This window comes from Callorhinus ursinus, unplaced genomic scaffold (assembly GCF_003265705.2).
Source record: "Callorhinus ursinus isolate GAN/ISIS: 27379988/994484 unplaced genomic scaffold, GSC_fseal_2.0 scaffold131, whole genome shotgun sequence".
Classification (NCBI taxonomy): Eukaryota; Metazoa; Chordata; class Mammalia; order Carnivora; family Otariidae; genus Callorhinus; species Callorhinus ursinus.
The window spans coordinates 163,388-182,248 of NW_027397193.1; the positions used below are offsets into that span (position 1 = coordinate 163,388).

The 18,861-nt window shown below is 49.6% G+C and overlaps 1 protein-coding gene across 4 annotated transcripts in view; it reads right to left on the bottom strand.

Moving 5' to 3' along the window:
* Positions 1 to 6,763: 6,763 nt before the first annotated feature.
* The window catches only part of CYP4F22 (cytochrome P450 family 4 subfamily F member 22), an 80,366-nt gene continuing 68,268 nt past the window's right edge, over positions 6,764 to 18,861 (bottom strand). For 3 of the 4 annotated variants that reach the window (XM_025864813.2, XM_025864814.2, XM_025864812.2), the window contains 6 exons: positions 13,121 to 13,388; positions 11,798 to 11,864; positions 11,558 to 11,687; positions 9,701 to 9,834; positions 8,717 to 8,781; positions 6,764 to 7,632 (listed from right to left, as the gene is read on the bottom strand). In XM_025864813.2, coding sequence (XP_025720598.2) covers positions 7,174 to 7,632; positions 8,717 to 8,781; positions 9,701 to 9,834; positions 11,558 to 11,687; positions 11,798 to 11,864; positions 13,121 to 13,388 — 1,123 coding nt within the window. In that variant the 3' untranslated portion in view covers positions 6,764 to 7,173. Of the gene's footprint in view, positions 7,633 to 8,008; positions 8,092 to 8,716; positions 8,782 to 9,700; positions 9,835 to 11,557; positions 11,688 to 11,797; positions 11,865 to 13,120; positions 13,389 to 18,861 lie in introns of all 4 variants that reach the window. The other variant, XM_025864815.2, reaches the window with a different exon arrangement.

Sequence of the window (18,861 nt, forward strand, 5' to 3'; positions counted from 1 at the left end):
ATGAAGGAAATTAACACAGGGAGACATGCTAGCAAGTGACCAAGGGGGAATATTCAGACAGGGCAATCAGGAAGGGCTGCCCTGTGGAGGTGAACTTTGAGCAGAAACCTGAATGATGAGGAGGAGTGGGCCGTGAATAAAGACCACCCCTTGAAGCCATGCCAGGACTGGAAAGACCTAGCCCAGGGTGGGGCACTCATGTTTGTCTTACCCATGTTCATTCTCGCTTCTGTCCTCAAACGTGCTGAGACAACCAAGGCTGGTGGGGCCCCTGCAATCAGGGCAGTGGGAGCAGCGGGAAGCAGACCCGTTGGGGAAATCTGACCAGACATTCAGCCCAGAAGGTGGTATTGGGGTTTCATTCCACATAATCAAGAAGTCGAAACCGAGAGGCTCCTGATGAGGGCCTGTTGAGGGCACGACCAGGTGGCAGAACTGCCAGATTCCCGGCCAGAGCAGCAGAAGACCAAATGAACTGGCTGAGGAGGCAGAAAGCCTAGAGGAAAACTCAAGAAAAGTTCAGAGGGCACGAAACAGCTAGGAACAACCACAGGGGTATTTTCGTAGGCACTGTACTTATTGATACCCTCCCTCCTCCCCCTCCTGCCCCTGCCCCTCCTGCTCCTTCTCCTCTCTCCCCCCTCCTTCCCCTCTTCCCACCCCTCTCTCTCCTCTCCCTCCTCTCCCCTCCTGCCCCTCCCGCCCTTCCCCCTCCTGCCCCTCCCCCTCCCCCCTCTCCCTCCCCCTCCTCTTCCTCCTGCCCCAGTCCTCCTGCTCCTCTTCCTTCTCTTCTCTCTCCCTCTCTGATTATTGGGGGATGATTGCTCACAGAAACTAGCCTGACCACCCCCAACACCCCAAGCCACAGAAGGGAGACTTGGAGAAGGGACCCTGGGGAAGTGTAGTCCTAAAAAGAGACCCTTTGCCCCCAAGTGGTAGATTACAGATGGCGGCAGCGAACTCTGCTAGCCCTTGAGAGGTGGTGATGATTAGTTTTTTGTGTCAGCTAGACTAGGCTACGGTACCCACTGTTAAACACTTATCAGGTGTTGCGGTGAGGTGTTTTGTACATGGGGTTAACACCTACAATCAGTTGACTTTAAGTAAAGGAGTAAATCACACCAAGTCACCGTAAATGGGCCTCATGCAGCCAGTTGAAAGGTCTTAAGAGCAGAAACTGAGGTTTCCCAGAGAAGAAATTCTGCCCTGAGACCACAACATCTACTCCTGCCTGAGTTCTCAGCCTGCTGGCCTGCTGGCTTACAGATTTCAGACTGGCCAGCTCCCCAGTCGCATGAGCCAACGGCTTAAGATAAATCTTCATATGTACATATATGTGTGTATATTTTTATCTTAAGATATATATATCTTGGGGAGCCTGGGTGGCTCAGTCGTTAAGCGTCTGCCTTCGGCTCAGGTCATGATCCCAGGGTCCTGGGATCGAGCCCCGCTTCGGGCTCCCTGCTCAGCGTGAAGCCTGCTTCTCCCTCTCCCACTCCCCCTGCTTGTGTTCCCTCTCTGGCTGTCTCTCTCTCTGTCAGATAAATTTAAAAATCTTAAAAAAATTAAAAAAAGATATATATATCTTAAAAGAAAGAAATCTTAAGATAGAAATTTATATATAATCTTTATATCACATATAGATCTTAGGATAAATACACAGTATATAGATAGATGATAGTTGTAGATGGATGAATGGATAGATAGACAGATGATGATAGATAATGAATAAGTGATAGAGAGAGCTCAATGCTATTAGTTCTGTTTCCCTGGAGAACCCTGACTGATACAGAGGTAAAGTATCATTCCTTTCTCCTTGAACCCTGGCTGTCCTCTGTGACTCCAGGGACTTGCAAATCTAGGTTGTAGGAAGACTTGTGACTTTCTTCCAGCCCCTTGGAACACATCTGCTTGGATTCAGCTGCCATGTTAAAAGGAAGCCCACACAACTCCCTGGAGAGGCCCCACGTTGAGAGGAACTAAGGACCCCAGTCAACAGTCAGCACCAAATTGCCAGCCACGAGAGTGAGCCACCTTGGATGTGGATTTTCTAGCCTCAGAAGAGCTGCCCCAGCTGACACCGCATTGAGTAGAGAAAACTGCCCCAGTTTTCTGTCCAAATCATAGCGAGCAAACTAAAGTTTGCCAGTTTCAGCTACTAAACTTCCTGGCTGTTTGTTATACAATAACAACTAACTAGAACAAATACATTTCCCAACATTGGAAGTCCTTTTAATAAATGGTCATGTGTGCAAAAATGTTTGTATGTACATTGAAAAATGTTCACATATGCGATTTTTTTCAAACTGACCAAAAAAAAAAAAATCACACCAAACTGCTGGGCTGGGGGTAGAGAGCAGAAGCCACTATGGGAAAATTTCCTTTTTAAATGTCTATACTTGCATAAACAAAAGCATGATTCCATTTCTACACTTGCATTTTTTTAACCTCAAGCCAATGTAATATTTGAAAAGAGAGGATTTAAATGAATAAAGTACTTATGACAACCTACCCTGGCTCACAGTCAGTACCAAGAATGTGTTTGCCATTATTTCCCTTATTTTATAACAGAACGAGGACATGAGCACCAGCCAGGAGCCTTGAGTGTCTCTCGTGCACATATCAGGGACTTAACTGGTTGTGAATGCCCGCCCCCCACCCCAATTCATTCCCTTGGTCCTTAGCAAGGAGGAAGCTCTTCGGGGGGAGCAAGTGCCAGGGTCAGATGGCCCATGGTCAAAGCTCACCTTTGCCACTCTCCAGGTGTGTGACCTTGGGCGAGTGACTTGCCCTGTCTGAGCCTCAGGTTCCTTCTTGGTAAAAAATGGCATAGTAATAGGCTTGTGAGGATTGGAGGAGTGACTTGTGTGTCTTGATTTGGTTTTCCCAGAAGTAGACTCTAATGCAAGGCTTCAAGTACAAAAACAAAAACTGTATTCTGAGACAGGAATTCAACTGCAAATTGTTCCTTTGGGAAGTGACCCCAGGAGATGCCAGTAGGGCAGTGAGACGGAGTGAGACAGAGAAGAAAAGGCAGCAGGGAAATGGGGCTTTGTCAAAGAAGTTCCCACTTGGGGCAGCTGGCGCTCAGTCCTTCTGGGGATCTCTGGGAGACAGCAGAGAACAGGAGCCCACCAGTCATTACTCAGGGCCAGGGCCAAGGGCATTATTTCTCCAGAATGTCCTGCCGGCCGCAACAGGGTGGAGTTTGGACAGTGGCCTGATGTGGACACTTACAGTTGTTCAGTGAGTGAGGGAGAGGTTCTCCCTCCTCTCTTCCCAATACACCCACACACAGTCTCACACACACACTCTCACTCATAGATACATACATGTATACTCACAAACGCACACATGTGTGCACACACAATCTCATGCACACATGTACTCACACAGTGCACCCACACTCCACAGTTGCACACGTACACACACTCACATGCACGTATGGTCACTCACGTGCACACATCCACACACTTACTCACACACATGTGCACATACCCATGCAGTCACATGCACACACCCTCATACACACATTGGACTAATGGAGACCAGACGCCGTAGAGTTGGTTGTCCCTCAGCCGTCCAGCAGAGGGAGCCTCCGACACACTCAGGAGAGGAAGGAGACCCACAGCAACCAGTGACTGGCCCAGGCCTGCGTGTGTCTGGAGAATCGGACACGCAGATGCAGCAGGTCCCGGGGATCCACGGGCCCCATGCCTCCCCTCCTCCCTCCCTCATTCACTCACCATCACCGACCTTAGCGGAAAGTTAATATGCATGAGAAGCATGATGAAAAATCCACCTGGCAAAGGAGAACCGAAGTGCAGAAAGGGCCAGTCACGTGCCCAAGGTCACCGCTAGAAAGGGGCCAGAGCTGGGGTTTGAACCCACATATGTCGCCTCCCAAGACCAAGTTTGTTTTGCTGGAGGGCTGGGGGATTCCCCGATCCCAGCACGCGCCACCCGGGGGCGCCGCAGGACACACACCGCTGTGGCCTCTAGTACCACGCCTCCTGGCTTTGACTTCTCTCCACGCCCCCGCACCCACCCCGCTCCACCCACGCCTGCCGACACCCCCTTAAGGCAAAGTGAGGCGAGGGTCCCAGACCAGCACTAGAAGCCTGGGGGTGTAAGCCACCCCTCTGAGGCCACGTTATGAGGACACTGTTGGACCTTGGGTGAATCATCTCACTCTAGGGAACTTCGTTTCCACCCCCATTAAAAGAGGTAATGACAGTACCCATATCATAATAACAGTACCGGTGAGAATTACGTGCGAATATTTGGAGGGCACAAAGGAAGCTCTCAACCAACTTTAAATCTCATTATGGTTATATCAACTTTGGAGACCCCGAGGGCTGGGTCCTGAAACCCCTCCATCTTGGACGCACACGGGTGTACCCAGGAGAGGGCACGCGCGCACGCACACACACACACACACACACACACACACACACACACAGGGACTGCACTAATCTTGGGGCTTTTTAAACAATCATCTAGGGCACCTGGGTGGCTCAGTTGGTTAAGCGACTGCCTTCGGCTCAGGTCATGATCCTGGAGTCCCTGGATCGAGCCCAGCATCGGGCTCCCTGCTCAGCAGGGAGTCTGCTGCGCCCTCTGACCCTCCCCCCTCTCATGCGCTCTCTCTCTCAAATAAATAAATAAAATCTTAAAACAAAAACAAAAACAATCATCTAAGTGCTGAGGTATTCCAAACTTCTATCACCAGCCCGGAACTCCCTCCCGAATTCAAGACCTGCCTATCCAACTGCCCGCTTGACATCTCCAACTACTCCTGGCCTAAACTGACATGCTGATCTCAGTCCCTCACCCCCCCCCCCAAAAAAAACCTTACTCTATTAAGCATTCTCCATCTCAAGGTGTCACTTCTATCTTTCCAGGGGCTCAGATCCAAACTCGGGGTCCTCCCTTTCTCCTGAACCCCTCATTCAAAGTATCAGCAAACCTGCCAGCTCTACCTTCATAAAGCACCCTGTCATCAGAACCCAAGCACCTGTCTTCACTCTACAGCCCCCAGCTTGCTTGGAGCCATTGTCATCTCTCACCTAGACAAATCTGGTCACCCCATCTGATCTCCCTAGTCCCATCTTCACTTCACAGTCTCTATTCAACATAGCAAGCAAAGACTGTATGACAAATTTTGTACCTCCTCTGCCCAGAACCCTCCATGGCTCCCTATTTCTGTCACAATACAATCAGTGGACTGCAAGGCTCTGTGTGACCTGCTTCCATCCCCTGCCTGCCCTCATCTCTTTTCATGCTCCTCCTCCAGCCACACTGATCTCCTCAATGCCCCCTAAACACCCCAAGCTTGTTCCTACCTCAGGGCCTTTGCATTGTTTCTCTCTACCTCGAACATTCTTCTAAATATCCACATGGCTCCTGCCCTCTCCTATCTAAAGTTTGTTGAAATGACCCCTTCTCAGTGAGGGTTTCACTGATGATTGAACAACCTCTCCCCCCACCAGCATTACTGAACACCCCCCAACACTTACCCAGCTCAATTTTTTCATAACACGTATCACTTCTCTCACACAGGCCAATGCAGTTACCCCATCTGGTCTCCCTAATCTGACCCTTGCTTTTCCACTTAGCCAAAAGAATACTATAAAGACCAAATGACAAATCTTTTGCTCTGCTCAGAACCCTCCCATGGCTCCCCATTTCTGTCACAATAAAAGTCAAAATCCTCCAAGGGCCTGTGTGAATTTACTTATTTGCTTATTTTTTATCCGTCATCTGTTAACAACCCCCCCACCTCCACAGCAAATGTCAATTATGTAAGGGCTCAAATACGGCCTGGCTCACAGCAGATGCTCAATAAATATTTGATGAATTAATACAATTATTGTAGATACCATCACCACCCCATCTTCTGCATCATCGTGTCAGGGACTATGCCGTCATCAGTTCCCCCAGCCAGAGACCTGGGAATCACCCCTACCTCCTCCCTCACCTCAGCCCTGCAGCTAGTCACCCCTCCTGTCCTGCACACCTCAGTCTCCCTCTTCCCCAGATTTCCAGTCCCCAGTGCCCCCCTTCCAAGCCACCTCCCTGCCAGCCCACATCTGACCATGTCCTGTCCTGCCCCCTGCTCACATACCCTCTATAGCTCCCTATTGCCCTCACAATAAGGCCCTAAGTGAGATGTGGCCCGCAGTTCCTGGCAGTTGGCCCCTGACCAACCGTCCTCCATTCTGCCCCCCTCCTCTAGATCCAGCCACCCTGGAGTGGTGTTCCTCGAGAACACCACGCTCTCCCTCACCTGGGGACTTTTGCAGATGCTGTTCCTCCCGTCTGACATGCTCTTCTCTCCTTTGTCACAACTCAGCTTGTACCCTCACTTCAGCATCGGAGAAGCTCTCCCTGAGCCACCCCCTGTTGTGTTCGCAGAGCACCAGGGCTTCTCATTTGGAGCACTTGTCATGGATTATAAATAAACTTACATGTGGAATTATTTGTACAACATCTGTCCCCTGTTCTCCCGAGGACAGGAATTGGGCCCAGCTGTGCTCCTGGCCCAGTGCCAACGAACACTTAATTAATATGTGGTCTGTTGATGAAGTAAATGAATGCACAAACTGTCCCAAAAAGCCTGAGTTTATGTCTGAGGGCAAATGGCTTCCCAGCCTCCTAGCCCACAGCTTCCCTCACGTACCTCCCAATAGCCCAGGGACCTTCATTTCCTTCCTGGGCCCCAGGGGAAGTGTCTGGCTGAGCTAGGCGGTGAACGATGGGGGACGTCTGCATCCCTTGCTTTTATTCTACAAAAATCAGAACACTCAGCGAAGGGCCTTTCAGCAAGGGAGGAAGGAAGGGGCTTGTGAGGGAGGGTCTAGATTTACAAAACAGCAGAAGCACATATCCTGAGCCCTGGGATGCAGCCAGATGTCAGAGGAGTTCGCCCAAATGAGCTGGGAGCCTCAAGAAGGTGATGTCCGGGTTCAGGGCTCTAACTTCGGGCTCCAGTTCCCAAGTCCTCAACTTGGAAGCCAGCCGGAATCCACGGGGGACTGGTCCTGAATCCCAGAGGCCTTAGGTGTTGGGTCTTAAGTCCTTGGGTGGCTGGGTGGGTGGGGCCTGAGACCCTGAATGCTCTGGATCCTGGGAGGGGTCTGGGCCCAAGGGGATTTGGCCAAGCCTGATCCCTCAAGCTGGAGAGCCGGAACGGGCCCTCAGGGGACAGGACCTGGACCTCAAGGGGCAGGACCAGACCGCCAGGAGGCGGAGCCTTGTCGTGAGGGGCGTGGCTTGCACCATCAGGCTTCTCCGCCTAGGAGCCTGGTCTTCTGGGAGCCGAACGTGAACTTCGAGGGGCGTGGTTTCTGCCCTCAGGATCTTGGGGGCGGGGCCTGGTCCCTCGGGGGCGGGGCCTGGGCCTCTCCGGGCGGGGCTTGGGCCCCCGGGGTTCCGCAGGGAGGCGCCGGTGCTCAGGCCCGCGGAGGCAGCGGCTCCACGTTGAGCCAGATGCCGTTCTCCGTGCGCAGGATGAGCTCGGGCTTCCGCCGCACCTTGCGCGTTCGGTCCACGCTCAGGCGGAAGCGCAGCAGCGTCAGCGCCACGGCCACGCGCATCTCGGCCATGGCAAAGCTCTGTCCGATGCAGTTCCTAGAGGAAGGGGCACAGGTGTGGGGCTCAGGCTCAGCGGCTGTGTGAGCCAGGAAGGGGGGAGTCCCGGGGTAAATGACCTCCCCCTCTGAGCCTCAGTTCCTTCATCTATAAAATGGGGGCAGGGGCATCAGAGTCGTTGGGAGCATATGAGCCCAGAACTCAGGGCCTGGCACACAGTAGTTGATCAGTACCCAGGGATACTTTCACAGAGTCTGATTAGGGGACATCCTGGTAAACTGAAAGCATGAAGAGGGTGCCGGGGTTGGCAGAAAGCACATCTGGGTGGGAGGTGGTCTCTGCACATCCCTGACCTTCCACTGGCCTCGGTGACCCTCCTATGTTTGACTTGGACTGAGGGAAATAGAAGAATTACCTGGGTCCTGCGGAGAAAGGCACGTAGGCCAGTGGGGAGCGCTGCTGTGGGTTGTCCGGGTCAAAGCGATAGGGGTTGTACACCTAGGCGGGATTAGCCTGGGGGTGAGTCTGGGGGCCTGGCCCAACAGCTTGGCCCCCATCCTTCAGCTGGATAGAAAGAACCTCACTACAATCCAGCCACACCCTCTTTCTGTTATTCAAGCATGCCAGGCTCATTACAACCACAGGGCCTTTGCACTTCTTGTCTCCTCTGCCTGGAACAGGCTTCTCTCTGCTCTTCACACTTTTCAGGTCTCAGCTCAAATACCTCTTCCTCCTCAACGCCTTTCTTCACCACTTGAGATAAAGTGCCCCCCACCCCACTCCAGTTTTTATTTCCTTTGTGCATGTATCAATAACGACAATGATAGTTTTTGCTTATTTTCTTCCCCTGAACTTCACCATGAGCTCCATGAGAGCAAAGGCAGTAACTTTCTCTGTCCTCAGTGCCCAGCACAGAAGCTGGCACACAGGAGGTGTTCAATAAATATTTGTGGACCTAATGAATCAACAGTGGGTGAATGGATGGGGGAAGGGCACTCAAGCTCTATACCCAGCCAGGCCATCTGGGTCCCTGGGGAGCAGAGTAGGGAGGTCTCACGGCCCAGGACCACCCCTTCTGGGGAGGAAGAAGTTGAGGGAATGGAGAATTGAGGCAGGGGCTCACCTTGGAGTCAGGCCACACAGTGGGGTTGTGGTGGGTCCCATAGATGCTGACCAGGCAGATAATTCCTGTGGGGAGGGTGGGGTCAGTGGGGCCATTGGAGCTGAGGGGAACCAAGGCCTTCTCTGAATATCTCCTCCTTCCCTGCTCTTCCTGGAGCCATGCTGTTCCCATGAGCCATCTGCTACTCTTTCCTGCCCATCCTTCTCTGAAAAATTCTGCTGCTGTGTCCACTCCCCCTGCAGCTCCCTAAAGGGTCCCTTCACCTTTCTAGCTGCCATGCTGGCCACACAGGGATCTTTCTCACGCACATATCTGACATTGTTCCTCCTCAGCTCAAATACCTCCCTTGGCTCCCTACTATCCTGAAGATCAAGTTCAAATGCCTCAACCTAGCATTCAAGTTCTTTCACTACCTGTACCCTGAGACTCTGCTCCATAAATATGCTCTCTCTTTCACTTTCAACCTCCAAGGCTCATCTCTCATGTTGCCTCTTCTAAGCAGCCCTCCCTGCATTTCACCCCAGATAAAGTCATTGCTCCTTATTTTGGGCTGTTCCAGCCCCTGTTCCTCCCTTTAGCCCATCCTTAACCCCATGTGACTGGTATTTCTGTGCCCTGCTGTGTCTCCCTCAGATTGGGTGGTACTCAAGGCCTGGTTCTAGGAACGAGGCCTCTCTAGATCTCCAGCATCACTTGGGCTTAGTCTCCAAGGGGTATCTGGCAACTGAATGAAACCGTCCCTCCCCTACCTGCACCCTCACGGGGCCCATGCTGCCACACCCACTCTTGCCTCTCCACCCAAACTCACCCATCTCTGTCTCCCCCTGGGAGAGACGCTGGGTCTCCTCCCTCCTCCCTCCTCCCAGAAGCAAGAGCCACACAGAGAGATGCCCCATCTACAGGGAGGGTGCACCTGGGGCAGGCATGACCAGGCCCCCCCTAGGCAGCAGAGCAGCCCAGCGGCCAGGAGGACATCATGGGCACCTTTGGGGATGATGCGCCCATCTGGAAGCTTGATGTCCTCCGTGCAGCGGCGGGAGACCAAGGTCACTGGTGGGAACTGGCGTAGGCTCTCCTTGATGCACATGGTGGTGAAGGGCAGCTGAGTCAGGTCGTCCCTGGGGAGCATGGAACGTGGAATGGTGGGTGACTTGAGGCCAGGCCATAGCAAAAAACATCCCCTTCCCCAAACACATGCATGAACACACACACGCCCATGCACATGCACATGCATTCAGAAGCAACCACACAGGAAACCAGTCCAGGATCTCAGACTTGCCCCAGCTTCCCGCATTTGTAGTTGGGGCATGAGCATATCACTAATCCTCAGCATGCAAAATATCTGACCCTAAACCAATCAAAGCAGCACCAGCAGGCTTCTGCAGGCCCAGCATTAACCCTTTAACTGATGAATAATGTCAGAGGACAGCTGGGAGGGGTGCCAGGATAGGCAGGGGCGCCTGGGGCCACAGCAGTTTACCAGCCTGTATGGATCAATTTCAGTATTTAAAAACCCATACATCCTCTCCTTATGCTCTTATTAACTTTTTTCCACTGGACTCCAGGGCCCCAGATTGGATTAATTATAACCCTTGGTCCATGATCTGGATCACTTTCTTTCCCTTTCAAAGAAATTTTATGTCGCTACCTTAAAGGGCAAACAGCATGCCTGGGATAAAAGTGCCCATAACATAGACACCACTGGGAAAACAGAGGAGTTATTAAATTCTAGCTAGTCGTCAGAAACTGAGCCGTCTTATCCCTTCATTAAAAAAGCAGATTCAGGGGTGCCTGGGTGGCTCAGATGGTTAAGCGTCTGCCTTCGGCTCAGGTCATGATCCCAGGGTCCTGGGATCAAGTCCCGCATCGGGATCCTTGCTCAGCAGGGAGCCTGCTTCTCCCTCTGCCTGCCCCTCCCCTTGCTTGTGCTCTCTCTTTCTCTGATAAATAAATAAAATCTTTTTCAAAAGGCAGGGGGGCAGATTCGCAAGGAGTTCAAGATACAATGGCATCCAACTGAGAGTGTCTCCCTGACATCAAAATCTAAAAGGTGGGCACTGGGGCGCCTGGGTGGCTCAGTCGGTTAAGCGGCTGCTTTCGGCTCAGGTCATAATCCCAAGGTCCTGGGATCGAGCCCAGCATCGGGCTCCCTGCTCGGTGGGGAGCCTGCTTCTCCCTTTCCCTCTGCCTGCCTTTCTGCCTACCTGTTCTCTCTCTGTATCTCTCTGCCAAATAAATAAATAAAATCTTAAAATAAAATAAAATAAAAGGTGGGCACTGAACAGAAAAGAGCTTTCTTTCTCACTGTTGGATGCTATGTATTACTGTGTTTCCTTTGAGACATCCAGAATCAGCTCTACATGGCACATATCTAAAGTAAATTGGATTATTTTTCCCAATTCTTCACTCCCCCACCCACCTCACACCTGTGTTTGAATTATACACCCCGTGCGCTCTGCATGTGATTCTGCAGTGTCTTCTGCTCAGGTGAGTGGAATGTATGTCCTGTCCCATTCATGCTGGACTTGGCCCTGTGACTTGCTTTAGCTAAATGGAATGTTACAATGTAAGCAGAGGTTTTAAACTGTGGCTCTTTGTGCTTCGGGAATCTGCCTTGAGAAGAATGTGCCCAGGGTAGCTGCTGGTTCAAGGAGAATGAGGAGATATGTGGAACAGACCTGAACCCACACATCTGTTTGGACGCCACCCCACTCAACAACACCCAGCAGGAGCAAGAGTAATATACAGGCAAGAGCAAGAAATGTGTGCAGACCACAGAAAGAAATAAATGCAAGCTCTAGACTCAACCTGCCGCTACCATCCCCCCGACCCTAAACCGACCACTCCAGCTCTTCCAGCTCCCGGCCTTTCATGACTTCCTGGATCTCTTCCCGGCACTTCTCCTGGTACTCTGGATACTTGGCCAAGTTGAAGAGCACCCATGAGAGCCCACTGGATGTTGTGTCATGACCTGTAGGCAGAGGAGGAGCTAAAACAGAGGCTGCCTGAAGACAACGAAGATGCGATTTTCAGACAACGGGGTCCCTCCTGGCCTCCCCCAGCCTCACCCCACGTCCTCACCTTCAAACATAAAGGTGTCCGCCTCAGCTCGGATGTCCTCATCGGACAGTTCCTTCCCATCTTCATCCTGGGATGAGCCGGAGAGGACGCTCAGCCCACTTCATCCCACCCTCCACATCCCAGGGCTCCTCTGAAGTCAAGATATCGGCCCCTCTCTCAAGCCAAGCTGCAGGGGGAAGGATTCCAGGCAGACAGAGGTATGTAGCTTGTCTAAGAAAGATGGAAAGCGGGGCGCCTGGGTGGCTCAGATGGTTAAGCGTCTGCCTTCGGCTCAGGTCATGATCCCAGGGTCCTGGGATCGAGCCCCACATCGGGCTCCTGGCTCAGCGAGGAACCTGCTTCTCCCTCTCCCTCTGCCTCTCTCCCTGCTCATGCTCTCTCTCTCTCTCTCTCTCTCTCTCTCTCTCTCTCTCTGTATCTCTGTGTCTCAAATGAATAAATAAAATCTTTAAAAAAAAAAAAAGAAAGATGGAAAGCAGGAGGGAGAGTGAAAGACGAAGGGAAGAAGGGAGTTTGTGTTTCTTGAGTAGCTGCTAGCACCAGAGAGCCTGCTGGATGCCCAGCCATGATCTGCGATCACACCTCATGACCATCATGTCATAAATGGGGAAACTGAGGCTCAGAGGGGAGAGTCAGATGCCTAAGGTCAAGCATCCACTAAGCTGCAGGGCCAGAACTGGAACGCAGGACTGTCTGAATCCAGAACCCGAGCACTGCTCAGAAATTCCACAGAAGCAATGTCTGCAACTGCCACATTTCTTTAAAGTCTTGTCATTTCATCACCATAAGTCTGGTGGCAACATTGTGCCCCCCGCCCCCGCCTCCAGAACTCATACGGTAAAGTCGTAACCCCCCAGGAACTCAGCATGTGACCGTATTTGGAGACAGGGCCTTTAGAGAGGTAATTCAATTATAATGAGGTCCTTACGGTGGGCCCTAGCCCCACATGACTGGTGTCCCTAGAAGAAGAGGAAATTTACACAGAGTCCCAAGCAGAGGGAAGACAACGTGAAGACACATGAGAAGGTACCATATACAAGCCAGGGAGAGAGGCCTCAGAAGAAGCCAACCCGGTCAACACCTTGACCTCAGACTTTTAGCCCCCAGAACCTTGAGAAAATTAATTTCTGTGGTTTAACTCCCCCAGTCCATAGCACTTTGTTACGGCAACCCTAGCGAACTAAAACAGTAAGTCTTATGAGTGCTGCACCCGCCTGCATCCCAGATCTATGTTACTTTGGACCTTTATCATTTTATGTAGTCGGTGCAATTCTCGAGGAGGCCATCCGGGGCCGGGCTCCACCCTCCAGGGCCCAGCCTCACCCGCGCCAGGAGCAGCACATCGATGAAGTCCAAGGTCTTGCCCTGCTTGCCCTTCAGCCAGGCCTCAGCCCCCTGCTGGTGGAGTGCCCGCCGCCGCTCCTGGATGACGTCCGTGGTGAAGCGGTGCACGGTGTCACAAGCCTGCCGGAATCGCCGCCCGTCTGCCGTGAGGTAGTAGATGAAGTCTATGTGATGATGCAGACGATACTGGCGCTGGACCACCAGGGCACTCAGCTCAATGATGGCCGAGATGTAATCGCTCATCTTCCTGTGGGGGAGGTGGGGTGGGGGGAGAAGAGACATGAGCTCAGGCCTGGCCCCTAAGACAAGCTTCTCCTCCCCATGCAGAGGTAACAGAGAGAGGCCCTGTATAGACTAGATTTTCTTATTTTCTTGTATTCTTTATGCCCTGCCAGCCGAGGCCTTGGTAACTGGAGAGACAATGCCCCTCACAGAACCAGCCAGTTCTTAGAGACGGCCGATAATTCACCCAACAGCATGCCTTTCATATGAAAACCAAACAATCCAGAGCCCATACGCTGAAATTTATCAGGCGGAGCCTCTCTCTCCAGGCCTTAATCACCCCAGGGCCAGGTACTGGAGACAACTAGGGACAGCCCCTATCCTCCAGGGCCCTCTGAAGTTATTCAAACTAGCCAATCGTAAGCCTGCACCCTGCCATACTGTTCCTTCTCACGGAAACCACAAAAAAAGACTCCTGCCACGCTTTCTCCTGACTGACACGGTGCTTCCCTGTGTGGCCCTCAGTGATGTGGCATGCCCCCTCCTCTTGAGAACTGTAAGTAACAAACTATTTTTTAATGGCAATCATCTGATCTGTTGGCCTCATCATACCTGAATAAAACCAAAATCCAGGTACATTTTAAAACAGGCCCAAAGGGGAACCCTCCCACACTGTTGGTGGGAATGCAAGCTGGTGCATCCACTCTGGAAAACAGTATGGAGGTTCCTCAAAAAGTTGAAAATAGAGCTACCCTATGACCCAGCAATTGTACTACTGGGTATTTACCCCAAGGATACAAATGTAGTGATCTGAAGGGGTACGTGCACCCCAATGTTTATAGCAGCAATGTCCACAATAGCCAAACAGTGGAAAGAGCCAAGATGTCCATCAACAGATGAATGGATAAAGAAGATGTGGTATATATATACAATGGAATATTACGCAGCCATCAAAAATGAAATCTTGCCATTTGCAATGATATGGATGGAACTAGAGGGTATTATGCTAAGCGAAATAAGGCAATCAGAGAAAGACAATTATCATATGATCTCACTGATATGAGGAATTTGAGAAACAAGACAGAGGATCATAGGGGAAGGGAGGGAAAAATGAAAAAAGACAAAACCAGAGAGGGAGACAAACCATAAGAGACTCTTAATCTCAGGAAACAAACTGAGGGTTGCTGGAGTGGTGGGGGTGGGAGGGATGGGGTGGCTGGGTGATGGACATTGGGGAGGGTATGTGCTATGGTGAGCAATGTGAATTGTGTAAGACTGATGAATCACAGATCTGTACCCCTGAAACAAATAATACATAATATGTTAAATAAATAAATTAAATTAAATAAAACAGGCCCAAAGGATTAAGACTTCCAAATAGACATAACATCACTAAGACTAAATGCCTACAAGCCACAGAGTGGGAGAACTCCTATTCCTGATGGCAAACTTGTATCTAAAATATAGAAAGAGCTCTTAAAATGCAATAAGAGACAAATAACCAAATTTAAAAACAGGCAAAGCATACGAATAGACATTTCTCCAAAGAAGATATACAAATGGCCAAACAGTGCATGAAAAGATACTTAACAGCACTAGTCACTAGGGAAATGCAAATCAAAACCACAATGAGATGCCACTTCACCCTAACTAGGAATGGCTAGAACCAAAAAGACAGATAATAGCAAGTGTTTAAAAAAAAATAACAAGTGTTGGTAAGGGTGTGGAGAAATTGGAGTCCTCACACACTGCTGGTAGAAATATAAAATGCCACATCTACTTTGGGAAAAATGTCTAGCAGTTCCTCAAAACCTAAACAAAGATTATCACATAACCCAGCAATTCCACTCCTAGGTACAGACTTAAAAAATCGAAAACATCTGGGGAGGCGGAGCAAGATGGCGGAGGAGTAGGAGACCTAGATTTCGTCTGGTCTTAGGAATTCAGCTGAATAGGGATCAAACCATTCTGAACACCTACGAACTCAACAGGAGATCGAAGAGGAGAGTAGCAACCACTCTCTGAACAGAGAAGCGACCACTTACTGGAAGGTAGGACGTGCGGAGAAGTGAATCCGAGGCGATATTCGGGAGGATAGACGGTGGGGGAGGGGCCTCCGCCGGCCGCTTCTGGCAAGTGATAGAGCCGCGGAGCACAAAATCGGACCTTTTAGAAGTTGGCTCCGTGGAGGGACGTCGCTGCAGTGGCTAAGCGGGGGTGGAACCCTCCCGGGACAGTGTGGTCTCAGGACCCTTGGGGTCACAGAAAGACCGGGGGAGCCTGAGTGCGGCAGAGCTCCCAGGTATTGGAGCAGGGAAGCCGGCTGCAGAGACGGAGCCGAGGCGCGGGCTCTCAGCTCCGGGTTGCCATAAACTGTGATCCGCGGCCCAGTCGGGCCACTGCTCCTCCAGCAGGGACCCAACAAGCGGCAGAGCCGGAGAGACTCCCTTCCTCCCCCGGGGAGGAGCGGCGCGGAAACGCACCGCAGGGATCTGCTGGGTTTGGAGACTCCACACGGGGTCGGGTGCCAGAGATAGCAACGCTCGGTCACAGGCCGGGTGAGCACGGAGTGCGGCCGGAGACCAGGGACAAGGGAGTGACTGCTTTTCTCTGGGGGTGCACTGAGGAGCGGGGCCCCAAGTTCTCGGCTCCTCCGGGTGGAGATTGGGAGGCCACCATTTTTGCCCTGGTCCTCCAAAGCTGTACCGAGAGCTTGCAGGGAACAAAAGCTCCTGAGAGCAAACCCGAGAAGCTTGCTTAGCCCGGACGGACAAGGGCGGGGCAATTCAGCCTCCGGCAAAGACATTTGGAAACCACAACAACAGGCCCCTCCCCCAGAAGATCAGCACGAACAGCCAGCAAGCCAAGACCAAGTTTACCGATCAAGGAGAACGGGAGAACTCCAGCGCTAGGGGAATACTGCACATAGAATTCATGGCTTTTTTTTTTACCATGATTCATTAGTTCATCAAAGTTAATTTTTGTTAACTGTTTTTTTTTTTTTACTTTTCTTTTTCACTTTTTCAACCAACATCTTATCAGTCCCTTTTTTTAAAAAAAAAACATTTTTTATTTTTCATTTTTAGAGTCATATTTTATCCCTTCATACTAGTTACCCTTATTTGTGGCATATATATATAAGTTGTTCTCTCTTTAAAATTTTGAGATACAGTTTCTTCTAACAGATCAAAATATACCCCAAATCACTAGTGTATGGCTTTGTTCTAGTCTCCTGCCTGATCACATTCTCTCCCTTTTTCCTTTTTTTTTCCTCCTTAAATCTTCTTCTTTCTTTTTTCAAACAACTTCTTATCTTATCAAGTCCTTTTATAAAATCTTTTATAATTTTCACCTTTATAGTCATCTTCCATCCCTTCATTGTATCAACCCTTATGTTGTACATATATGTCTTTCTTCCTTTAAAATTTTAGGAGGCACTTTTTTCTAACAGACCAAAATACGCCCAAAATCTAGTGTGTGGCACTGATCTTGCACTAGCCTGATCATATTTGATCATATTCTGCTTTTTTTGTATTGTTCTGTTTTTATCTTTTTTCTTTTTTTTTTTTCCTCTTTCTTTTTTCTTTCTTTCCCTTTCTTTTCCCCTGGTTTCAGATCTTTTCTGATTTGTATACAGTATATTTGCTGAGGACCTTGTTACCCTGTTAGCATTTTGTTCTCTCATTCATCTATTCTCCTCTGGACAAAATGACAAGATGAAAAAAATCACCTCAGCAAAAAGAACAAGAGGTAGTACCGTCGGCCAGGGACCTACTCAATACGGACATTAGTATGATGTCGGACCTAGAGTTCAGAATCATGACTTTAAAGATACTAGCTGGTTTTGAAAAAAGCGTGGAAGTTATTAGAGAAACCCTTTCTGGAGAAATAAAAGAACTAAAATCTAACCAAGTCGAAATCAAAAAGGCTACTGATGAGGTGCAATCAAAAATGGGGGCACTAACTGCTAGGATAAATGAGGCAGAAGAGAGAATCAGCGATAGGGAAGACCAAATGATGGAAAATAAAGAGGCTGAGAAAAAGAGGGAGAAACAACTACAGGATCACGAGGGCAGAATTCGAGAGATAAGTGATACGATAAGATGAAACAACATTAGAATAATTGGGATCCCAGAAGAAGAAGAGAGAGAGAGAGGGGCAGAAGGTATATTGGAGCAAATAATAGCAGAGAACTTCCCTAATGTGAGGAAGGAAACAGGCATCAAAATCCAGGAGGCACAGAGAACCCCTCTCAAAATCCATAATAATAGGTCAACACCCCGACATCTAATAGTAAAACTTACGAGTCTCAGAGACAAAGAGAAAATCCTAAAAGCAGCTCGGGTGAAGAGATATGTAACCTACAATGGTAGAAACATTAGATTGGCAACAGACCTATCCACAGAGACCTGGCAGGGCAGAAAGGACTGGCAAGATATCTTCAGAGCACTAAACGAGAAAAATATGAAGCCAAGAATACTATATCCAGCTAGGCTGTCATTGAAAGTAGAAGGAGAGATCAAAAGCTTCCAGAACAAACAAAAACTAAAGGAATTTGCAAACACGAAACCAGCCCTCCAAGAAATATTGAAAGGGGTCCTCTAAGCAAAGAGAGAGCCTAAAAGCAGCAAAGATCAGAAAGGAACACAGACAACATACAGTAACAGTCACCTTACAGGCAATACAATGGCACTAATTTCATACCTTTCAGTAGTTACCCTGAATGTAAATGGGCTAAATGCCCCAATCAAAAGACACAGGCTATCAGATTGGATTAAAAAACAAAACCCATCCATATGCTGTCTGCAAGAGACTCATTTTAGACCCAAAGACACCCCCAGATTGAAAGTGAGGGGGTGGAAAACCATTTACCATGCTAATGGACACCAAAAGAAAGCTGGGGTGGCAATCCTTATATCAGACAAACTAGATTTTAAAACAAAGACTGTAATAAGAGAGGAGGAAGGACACTCTATCCTACTTAAAGGGTCTATCCAACAAGAAGATCTAACAATTGTAAATATCTATGCCCCGAACATGGGAGCAGCCAATTATATAAGGCAATTAATGACAAAAGCAAAGAAACACATTGACAACAAGACAATAATAGTGGGGGACTTTAACACCCCCCTGACTGAAATGGACAGATCATCTAAGCAAAAGATCAACAAGGAAAGAAAGACTTTAAATGACACACTGGACCAAATGGACTTCACAGACATATTCAGAACATTCCAACCCAAAGCAACGGAATACACATTCTTCTCTAGTGCCCATGGAACATTCTCCAGAATTGACCACATCCTAGGTCACAAATCAGGTCTCAACCGGTACCAAAAGATTGGGATCATTCCCTGCATATTTTCAGACCACAATGCTTTGAAACTAGAACTCAATCACAAGAGGAAAGTCGGAAAGAACTCAAATACATGGAGGCTAAAGAGCATCCTACTAAAGAATGAATGGGTCCACCAGGAAATTAAAGAAGAATTTAAAAA